The sequence below is a fragment of the Platichthys flesus genome, chromosome 1, assembly GCF_949316205.1.
Source record: "Platichthys flesus chromosome 1, fPlaFle2.1, whole genome shotgun sequence".
NCBI lineage: Eukaryota > Metazoa > Chordata > Actinopteri > Pleuronectiformes > Pleuronectidae > Platichthys > Platichthys flesus.
In genome coordinates this window covers 3,130,567-3,141,573 of record NC_084945.1, presented here as the reverse complement: position 1 = coordinate 3,141,573, position 11,007 = coordinate 3,130,567, and the positions used below count along the sequence as shown (strand labels likewise).

Below are 11,007 nucleotides of genomic sequence, written 5' to 3'. Positions count from 1 at the left end.
AGCCAGGCCAGGCAGAGACATGCTGCCAGAGGCCAGCGGATGTCTCCTGGGAATTCAATCCCTTTAGAGATGTGCAACACATTGTACCTGCAGGCGTCAGAAGGCAAAACTCAGAACCACTCACACAATACACAGAAACAAACATGACGTTATGAGGGAAACCATTTATGTGTATTATTGAATCACGCACTTTGTAAAATGATTTAAATGTGATGCACTTCCGCAAATTGTTTTCTAATTCTAATTCTTATTTTTTACTATGGTACATAAACAGGTTGCTTGTTTGTTTTTGTGTAGGAGTTGTTGTATTTGCCATTTTCACTTGAACTTAACAGCAAAACTTTGACACTAATTTCCAGCAAAGAAGATTTAATGAAACAGTTGGAAAACTGAGGTTCTGGGGGCTTTGTGTGTGTGTGTGTGTGTGTGTGCGTGTATTAAATTCAAAGATGTTTTGGCTCTTTTCTGGACCAACAACAGAATCTGTGAAACTCCAATAGCAGCCATAGACATTTTAAAACAGTAAATCCTATGATCTAGAAAATAGAATTATACTAAAACCTTTGCCACAGCCAGTTGACATTGATTTGAAGGAGCTACAGAGCCAAACATCTGTCAGAGAGGTAATTATATCAGATTTAACATTAACTCAGAGAATTGAATCTGTGAAACTGCAAAGATCCAGATAAAGACAGATTCTCCTTCCGCCTCCTGCTGCTCCTCCATCAGCCCGAGGCCTCACTCACTTGAAGTACTCCTCACTGGGGCTGACATCGGTCTTGTTAGCGTCCACTGTCATGTTCAACAGCTTGGTCAGGTTTCCCACAGTGTTAGCGGACAGACAGAAGGAGGAGTTCCTGATGGACGACATGTTTCTGTCCCGCAGGATGCACGAGTCTGTTCCGATCAGAAAGCAGCACACGTCAGGAAGGGAGAGAGCGACATGGACGTGGAGCTGTGGGACTCAGTTTAACGTCCACTCAGCTTCTCACTCCCAGAACAAAGTGAACAGATGGATGTGGTTGGTGGAAATGAGGAGTGACGGGAGGCTGCTGCAGCCGGGGGTGCAGAGGGAACCTGCACAGTTTGACTACACTGAGGCTTTTTCTTTTTGTTCTTGCACAGCCAGATGTGCAAAAGCAAAAATGAGGCATAGAGCTTGTTTTGCTTTTTACTGCACAAATCAGGTACAGTGTGTTTTGTGTGTTGGACATTTGTTGAACTGTGCTTTGAATACATAGCAGATGCAGTTAATTAATGTCAGTTCTACATTTAAGACAAAATACTGACAATTAAACATTAACAATGATGCAAGACAGATGTTTCTGCAGCTGAACAAGGTGGAAAAACATGTAAAACTCCAAAGACAATGACTCAAAACAAGCAAACTAAATTACCACTAAGATAAAGTTAGTTTTTTAAATACAATCGCAATATTACACGATGCAAAAAATAAATATATTTACTGGGCCTGTGCTTTGAAATACAAAGTGATTCAGGAAGAGAATAGAATAGAATGTGAAATATTCCAAATAATCATTACTACTTACTTCCACTTAAGTTTATTATTATTACTTAACTTACTTCTTTATTTGCCTTTCTAGTTATTTCTATTGGACACTAGTTCTGCATTACTCCGTATACACAGTATATTTTCTATTTGACTTATAATACACTTTATCGTTCTCCTTTACTTTCACGAATATGTTTACACCAAATACTTAATTGTTTCAGTCACTCTACTTCATTATATACGGTTATACTGTGATACTGGAGCAAGCTGGAACAAAGGAAATTAATAAAGTCATATATTTTATTTTAATCGAATAGAATGGGAAATAATATATTTATATTGTGTTTTATTCACTATACTCCGTTATATATTATGATACTGTTATCTTGGAGTATTACTTTTGGGATTAAGTAGAATAGAATCGAATATAATGTTTTTTCACTACATCTGCAGATCATGTGGATTATCAGCAGAGGTGCAGTTCGTGTGGCAGCCTGCAGGGGTCAGTCTCGGGCTCACTGCAGCACTGCAGCAGCTCGGTACAGTAAATTTGTCAAGCAAGCAGTTTTTATGCTGAATTCACAGAAACGCTTTTGGCAAATTTGACGTTAAACGAGCGAAAATTTCGATATTTACTCGACGCAGATCGACACAGAAACAACTCCCGAGTATTTCCCTCTCGATAAAAACGGGATTTGATCTCATTACGTTAATTCCACAGTGTCTCACGGGTCCCTTGCAGATTTAATGGATACAAATAAATAAAACCCCTGCTGCAGTCTGCCAAAAAACAATGATCACAAAAATATATATATCAAATGTTTGTTTCTCCGTTTGATCTGTGGCACCGGGGCCTTGATGACACGTGACAGGTCCACGTCATTGACATGGAGCAGGGAGGTGGAGAGGTGTTTTGGGGGAATTGAAAAGTGTTGGAGAGGAAACCGAGCGGAGATCACAGGTCAGGATTCATTATACTGCAGGACACCTCCGCTGACGCATTGCGCATTGTGAGGAGAGGTGTGTGTGTCTGTGAGTGTGTGAGTGTGAGAGTGTGTGTGTGTGTCTCACCTAACAGCAGCATGTCTTTGTCCTTACAATCCACCGTGTTCCACTCATTCCTACAGTGAGCCCATGGCAGTGAGCCCTTCAACGAAGCGAACAGGTAGTACAGTGTCCAGCACATTATAATATTATAGTATATGGCTATCAAGACAGATATTATCAACATGGCAATCCCGCAACCTAAAATAAATAAATGAGACGAAATATATAAATTACTCTTAAGGAAAAGTAGAGAACTCGTGAGAAAGAAGATTTATAAAATATATAAGAAAGTGTTTTCTTATGTTTTCTGTTTATGCTGTGGCAGTTTACCTTGTAGGGCCGGGACGCACTTCCACACGGACACGGGGCCCTGGCTGGCAAACTGGCCCAGGGACACCTCCAGTAAAAAGATTGGGATCCCGGCGATGCCCAACATGGTCAGGTAGGGGATGAGAAAAGCTCCTGCAGGGAGAGGGGGGGTCAGACTACAGGGACAGGTCTAATGCTGACTGTGAGATACATTAAATAAAAACAAAAAAAGATGGGAATTTATTAAAAACACATGCATGCAGCTTGCACACGTCCCATCTGCTGACAGCACGGACCATTACACTGATTAATGGGTAGGAAATGCCCAGTTATCTGTAAATGGCTGCGAGCACAGATGACCTGACATCATCATATAATACAAATAATAATAATGATAATAATAATACATCTTTTTACAGAGATTTTTTCCTTGCCTTCTTTAATTTTTTTATTAAAATAATCTAATTTCTAGAGTGTAATCATATTGTTAGTATTTAATTTTTTGCCTGGTTAAAGGCCCATGAGGATTAAGTTAAAACGACAATAGAAAGTCATTTAAATCCTGAATTTAATTGGATTTTAAAGTATTTTTTCTTTCTTTCTTTTCTTTTCTTTATTATTATTATTTTACTTTTTTCAGTTTTTTTCTTACCTCCACCGTTTTGAAAGGCGAGGTAAGGGAACCTCCACACGTTCCCCAGTCCCACCGCATAGCCAACCATGGACAGAATAAAATCCATTTTATTGGTCCAGTTTCCTCTGGCCTTATTCTCATCTCCACCATCATCGTCATCCTCGTCGCCATCGACAGCCTGAATGAGGTGGAGGGAGAAGAACAACCATTCATTCACCCCAAAGAAAACTGAAACCAAAAAGTTTCATGGCAAGAAACTCCAAACTCGATCATCACAGAAATAACAGGCCAATAAAAAATAACCCTTCAGTCAACAGTCACCAACACAAAGCTCCTGAACACGAACACGTGACAAGAGGGAGATTTGAGCTGCAGTTATGCGGCTCGTTAATTATTACTGGATTTCTCCTTCGAGATAATTCAGGTTAATAAACATTTTTTCTTTTTTTTTTTTAAACAGCAGCAGATTTTCATTGATAAGCCGGATTCTCTACAGCTCCGTTAATGTCACATACAGATTCATCACATGCGAAGATTATACATAAATAAAAACTTCTTACCAGTGGCTCAGTAATAAAAAAAAATATATATAAATATATATATATATAATAAAAGTGGAAAACAACAGATACATGCATCATTTCAGCTGCACTGCAGGATCTGAGTGGACTCACACAAAAATAAAATACTTCAGATAAATACACGGCACCGTGCATGGGAATGTGTGTGTGTGTGTGTGTGTGTGAGGGGGGTGCCCTCGTGGGAGTTGCACACAATCCGCAGTCTCGTGCAGCATCCCGAGTGCAGCCGGAGAACCCCTGAGCTTCTGGGCCAAAACCCATGTGCGTGAGCCGGGAGCCGGGATGCGACTCAACCCGGTTTCATCTCACAGCTTTAATGTTGTAAACATAAATAAACGAAAAGATATAAACCAATATCGAATAAAGAGACATTTCTTGAGGCTGCGTAATAAAAGAAAATAAAGCTTAAATAGATTTGATTCATTCAGATCGGATCGTTGATCGCTTCATCCAAACGACGCCTCGGTTCTTCTTCCCCAGATGTTCAGCTGCACCAGCGGGTTTGAAAGTTCCGCTGTGAGGCTGCAGCAGATTGGTGCAGAGGCATCAGGACAAAGAGGCTGCGCAGCGCGGGGACGCCACAAAGACCAGGGTCCACCCACAGACCTGTTCATCCCCACACCACATGAACCAGCACCGGTCTGTGGAGCGCAGAGATCAGTTCTATCTGTTTTTTATCGATTAGTTTATTTATTTAACAGTTTGCGCGTAAAGGGTTATAAACCTCTTGTCATGTGGATTTGTGGAAACTTCAATACAACGTGGATTATTGAATCACAGGCCGCAGTAGTTCCACATTAAACAGCTGCATCTTCTTTCTACACATCCCTTTATGATTGATTTACGTTATGGCCTCGTAATGATCGCTGGTTTTTTACGCATAAATCGAAACTCCACGCGGTCAACATTTTACGCGCAGATCCACGGTGGAGACCTGAAGCGCCACGCGTCACGGATCAGCATCACAAGCGGGATTGTCCTCCGTCACCTCATCACACATCAGCCCGCACCTCTGCCTGGCGGTGGAGGAGCTCCCGGGGGCGCGCACCAGCCTCTCATTCATTCATGCTTTCTTATCAGCGACACTCGTACACAACACACGCACACCGCTCCCGCGCCAGCAGCTCCCCGGTACAGACACGGTTCAGTTATGGCTGACTTACCCCCGCCACGGCGCCGGGCTGAACAGACGTGTTCCCATCTGTCCCCAGGATGATGGTGGTCTGGCTCATGGCCGTCCAGGTGCCCGCGGTGTTGTTCTGCTCCGCGGTGGCCCGCAGCGGGTCGCCGCACTGGGCGGACCCCCCGCGGGCCGAACCGGCGGAATCCTCCCTGAAGGCCGAGTTGACGGATCCGGGCACGGCCGGCGGGGTGTTTTTAAACGTCCCATACGCTTTATTGCTGTCCGCGTCTCCCGGTTTATTTTCCGTGGGACAAAAAGTTTTGCTCTCGTTGTTCGGAGGCTGAGGCGCCTGGTGATGGTGCGGGGTCGGCGGCGCGCACGCAGCAGTGTTGTCCGGTTTGTTTGTTGTAAGTCCCGCAGCTCCGTCGGGCTGCTGCGCCGGGATGTAGCCGGTGGCCGGTTGTTTGGCCATGTCTCTCTGGTCTGACAAATCCTGGAACATGGAGGAGACAGATCAGCACAGACAGAACAACAGAACCCGTGGAGCCAGGAGGCTGCTGCCGCTCATCTCCGCTGCGGGAATCAAAATGCTCAATTCTGCAACGTTTTTCTGCAGCATGTCCCGACTCTGGCTGCTCTATAGTTTCGGCTCACAATCTACCGGTGTACGCGTGTGTGCGTGCGTGCGTGTTGGTGCATGCATGTGTGCTTTGCAGGGGAGGAGGGGAGGGGGAGTGCGGGAGGGGGGTGTCGCTGTGCTTCTCCAGTTCTCGCTTTCTGCAAGATTCTTTAATTTTACGCCCCATTTCCCCCTCATGTCATTCAGCCACACACATCCACCGGTTTTTATGGGCAATAGACAAGCTGCTGCGGGTCTCTCGGTGGCTCGGCTCTCCCCGGCAGGCATGCGAGATCACCGGCGTCCCAGCAGCGAGCGGACCCGGGGCGGAGGAATTACAAATGACTCGCTGAGATTTAGCTCGGAGGAGGCGGGAAAGACCCCGGGAAGAGCCTCCAGATTCTAAAAATGGAATGTGGGGTTATTTGAGAAAAAAAAAGAGGTGGGGGGGAATTTCCTCCTGATTGATTAACGCTCAGTTCTGTTGTTAATTAGCGGGGAAATAAGTAGACTCGGTTAAATAGCACCTGGGTGTAATTGGCTTCTGGTTACAGAGAAAATGGATAAATAAGGAAAAGAGGTTCGATGGAGGAGATTAAACTTCTTCCTCTTTTTGAAGTCGTAAGGACACAGATGACACGTTTCCATAAAAGCAGACACAGGTTTGATTTCTGACAGAAGAACGTGAGAAAAGTTTTTTTAAATGTAAAGCCAGTTACATTTCAGCACCACGGACAGCGACATTGCCCCAGTGCAGCGAAAGAAAAAAAAACACAAAAGTGTCAAATCAGCAAGAAGCAAAGTGAGAAAACAAGTTCATAAAAGAGAAGAAACGTGAAGAGAAGTGTATCCGGACACTCACCATGTTCCGTGTCTTCTCCAAAGCTCTCCTGGCAGAGTGGGAACCGCTGTGGAAAAGACGAGGGGAGGACTGGGAGCTGCTGGTGCCTGTGGCCGCGCAAACACCCAAGTGCAAAGCTTTTCTATAGGTCCGTGGGAAAGAGTTTGCGTCAGTGCGGAGCAAGGTGCCCTTCGCGTGACATTTTCTTGATAATAGGAGTTTGATAAATCATTGGCCTTGGATTCGGATTTTTAAAGGGACAACCGGAGCCAAGACGACAGAGAGAGGGGGGGTTAGGGGGCGCGGTTGTGCGTGCGTGGATTTGTGTGCGTTCCGGTTACGCAAGAAGCCTGCGTGAGCGCTGGACGGCTGATTAATACACTTGTCTCCAGGGATGTGTAGGGTGCTCTCTCTCACACACACACACACACATGCAGACACACGAGCGTATCCCACAACACGCAGATCCAGAGGGATGAAGATTCCCAGGTTCAGGCTCTTATCGACACGATGCAACGAGCAGCAGCAGAGTGCCCGTGTGTCTAAATAACATGTGCACTGTGCTGAGTCGTGTTTCTCTGCTACAGTCACAGTTACAGTAGCCACTCTTTGAGAAGGAGGCAATGGGTGCAAATCTTAGGCCTGGAAATGCAGAAACTTGCCTCTACGTGTGTATATAACCTGTTATTTATCAAAAAGGAGGTTGACAGTTTTATAAATATTATCATAAACACAAATACATGTGACTAGGTATGTGACAAATCCACTATTAGTCATTTTTACACGTAAAATCGAGGGTTAAAGAGCATGTGCTAAAAATGGTCTGAACTATATATAGTGTTTTCACTTGGCTTGTTTTACGCACGGCGGCGAGCTCCAGGATCTATAGGTTACGCTCCTCCGTGCGTCATCGACAGGAGCAATGATCAAGTTGGGCAAATAAAAAATAAAAAAATAAAGTAGTAGGCGAGGTCTTTGAGCAGCTTCTCATTTGTCCAGGTTCTTACGCAAGAAGGAAGGAAGGAAGGAAGGAAGGGAGGAAGGAAGAGAGGAAGTGAGGGAGGAAGGAGGCCCCTTTTCCGAAACCACGTGTGTCAGGATGGAACCGGAGCCAAGAGCCAACCGCTGGAGCCTGGACTCAAAGCAGTGACAGCGCAGGGTGTAAAAAAGAAAAGGTGACACACGCTGTAGATTCTGAAACACTGCATTGCGCATATGAACCAGAGGCCAAGTCTCAAGTCTCCAGTCCCATCAGATCCCGACCAGCGAGTCGCGTGGGGGGGGGGGGGGGGGGGGTTATCCAAAAAGAGACCTTTCGTTCAATTGAGGAGAAATTGGTTGATTTGATTTTTTATCGCTGAACAAATCTTTAGGGCCTCGATGCGGTGGATCATCACAGTAAGAGCTGCAGGAGACACACAACACACACACAGACACACACACATACACATAAATAAACACACACTTGGCTGATACAGGGGAAATAAATTGGTTTCGTGTAAAATGTTTAATTCTGACAGTTTGAGGTGATTTCGCTTAATGAAGCGGGACTTCCGGGCCCCTCCTCTGATTGACGGGAGGAGAACGGGGCTCATCTCAGACCTGACTGTGCAAATAATAACGCATGAAAAATAAGCAGCAATGTTTAGCTGCCTATGGAATATATATGTAAATAATGATATTAAATTGCAAGCAGGGCAATATATGATATTTATGTTGTGTATAGGCAGATATTATAATTAATGGGCTGTTTAATTGAAGTCAATAAAATCATTAGGATCGTCTTAGATCTTTTACATTTTAAAAACATTAAAGGACGAGTCCACATCCGGTTTGAATTTCTATTTTTTTCCAGATCATATAAATAAAACGCCCACGTGTTTTTTTTGTAATAAACTAAAAACTATTTGCATTAAATGAACAAAACACTTTTTGTGATGGATGATGATTTCACGACAGCTGTGAGCAGGTTTGAGGCTGCGCGTGCTCTCTCTCTCTCTCTCTCTCTCTCTATCTCTCTCTCTCTCTCTCTCTCTCTCCTCATTGTGCGTGTGCGTCCGTGCATGCGCTCCAGATAAGCGGCTGCGGCGCGTGTGAACGAGCCGCCGCCTCGACTTTAATTACATTGTCAACAGAGAATAATTGTAATTGATTTCTGCTCCTCTTCCTCCCACACGCACACGCACGCGCACACACACGCACAGCACTATGATCATGCCAACACGTGCAGTTCTGTTTCTCATCAGGCGTTTTTTAAATGTTTCAGTCACACCAGAACACACTCTCTCTCTCTCTCTCTCTCTCTCTCTCTCTCTCTCTTTCTCTCTCTCTCTCTCTCTCTCTCTCTCTTTATTTCTCTCTCATTCTCTCACTCTCTCTCACATTCTGCAGGTTCCAGATTTAAGCAGCAATTATCATTATCATTATTAATATTATCATTATTATTTGAATTGGTGCAGCTCTCATCAATAACATCATTACATCGATAAATATCACTCGTTATTTTCTGTTCCGGGTCTTTCCCACTCTCTCCCTCTTTTTTCCAACCACCTCTCCTCTCTCCCCCTTGTTCCTCCTCCAAAGCCAAACCGGTCGAGGCAGATTTCCCACCTCCACTCATCAAAGGAAAAAGCTTCTGTGTTGGATTCAGCTCCATCATCTCTTTCCTTTTTTATTTCTGGCCCAGACTGAAGTCCTGATGGAGGAGCGGGGCCAACGCACGGCACGCACGCGGAGCCGGGACTTTTCCGGGTGTGTCTCCTCGCGCTCGTTAATTTCGCGAGTGCGTGTAATTAATTGATCGTTCACTCCCACTGTCGCCCGAGCGATAAGAAGCCGCATCCATCTGAGGCTGCAGGCGCCTGGACAGCAGCGATTCAGCGGAGGAGGTCAACCAGAGGCCCAGGGCTGCACCTTCATCGTCATCATCACCATCATCATCATCATCATCTTCATCAGTTCTGGCTGTCAGAGGCTTCATGCTGCCACAGAAAAAGCACTAAGAACCTGGCTTTTGTGTTTTACCTAACACAGCAATTCTATTTTTAATTCCAAAAAAGGATATTTTTCTAAATCTTTTGGTCTCTACAAAATTCAGGTGACTGTGTGGTTTTCTAAAGGTGTTCAGGCTGCAGGGCCACCCCCCCCAAAAAAAAGCTTAAATAAGTTGTGGTACAAATAACTATATTTGTGGAAGCATGAATCCCGGTCTTGAAAATTTTGAGATTGGACATTCTTTCGTCATCGAAGAGAACAATTTAAGAATCTTAATAAAAAAAAAAAAATCTGGCATATTTAGGGGACTGATATTTCTGAGTGTGTGAGTGCTGCTTGGTTGAATTCAAGGGGACTGATGGGCCTTGGTATGAGGTCCAAGTGCTGCTCTAGTTAATCGAGCTATATATATTTTTAAACCTTTTCACAGTGTATCTGTATTTATGCTGATTATTAAAACTCTCCAGGATTTCATAACGTTCTCCTCTTCCACGGGACTATGGAGTCTGGTTAAAGATAAACTCAAGTCCTCTTCTGTTGGAATAGAAACTGAACACAACGTCTGGTCCAGTCCTTGTGTCACCTCGTGAAGCTGCAGGAACCAGAACCACATGGTTAAAATGCAGACGTCACCAGTTTAAATGAAACTTTAATGTGGGCCGAGTGTTTCCAGTTTAATTTCACCGGCTGTTTCTGTGCCGGGCCTGGTTGTGCTTAATGACACTGGTATGTATGTGTCAGGTACATTAAGGGGATTTAGATGTGGTTCTCAGCCACTGTGTTCTAATAAATATGGCTGCAAACCAGTAATACCACTAACGTGAGGTGAGATACCGTGGGTTTAGTTGGTAACCATCCAATCAGATGTATTTTAAATAGTTTTAGAAATATGTGATGGATTTGGTGCAGAATTTAAGGAACGTTTGGGCCTTGGTGGACATTCTGTACATTTTCTATATGGAGCCGGTCTAGTTTTCATAAGGAAAATGTCCTCAGAACTCAGAGAGACAATTCAAATTCACCAGGACAAACTCTCTCAGCTTCTTGCTATTTGCTGGTTTGTTTAGGTATAAATAAGAAAGTGTCGCCTGCAGCTGAAGGAATTCAACATGTTGGGTTTTTATAAAAGGTCCGTGATTCATCTCAGGCAGAAAATTAAAGTGGAAATTTCAGTGGACTGTAGCTGAGGCGATGTATTGATGTTCACAGGAGGCGTAGAAATACATCACAAGGAGACAAATCAAATCCCCTGTAAGGAAGAAGACCGGCTCCTCCCCCTCCTCCTCCTCTTCCTCACAGATAACTACACTTTCACACAGGCCAGGATTCATCATCTCAGGCGGAGG

At 44.3% G+C, this 11,007-nt stretch overlaps 1 protein-coding gene across 1 annotated transcript in view; it reads right to left on the bottom strand.

The window, feature by feature from the left end:
• slc6a5 (solute carrier family 6 member 5) overlaps positions 1-5,709 on the bottom strand; it is a 19,232-nt gene extending 13,523 nt beyond the window's left edge. Inside the window, exons 1-6 of the mRNA XM_062392548.1 lie at positions 5,248-5,709; positions 3,522-3,681; positions 2,891-3,022; positions 2,585-2,758; positions 747-897; positions 1-87 (exon numbers count right to left, since the gene is read on the bottom strand). The exon at positions 1-87 is cut by the window's left edge and continues 46 nt beyond it. Of these exons, the coding sequence (XP_062248532.1) occupies positions 1-87; positions 747-897; positions 2,585-2,758; positions 2,891-3,022; positions 3,522-3,681; positions 5,248-5,709 (1,166 nt within the window). The remainder of the gene's footprint in view (positions 88-746; positions 898-2,584; positions 2,759-2,890; positions 3,023-3,521; positions 3,682-5,247) is intronic.
• Positions 5,710-11,007: the final 5,298 nt, after the last annotated feature.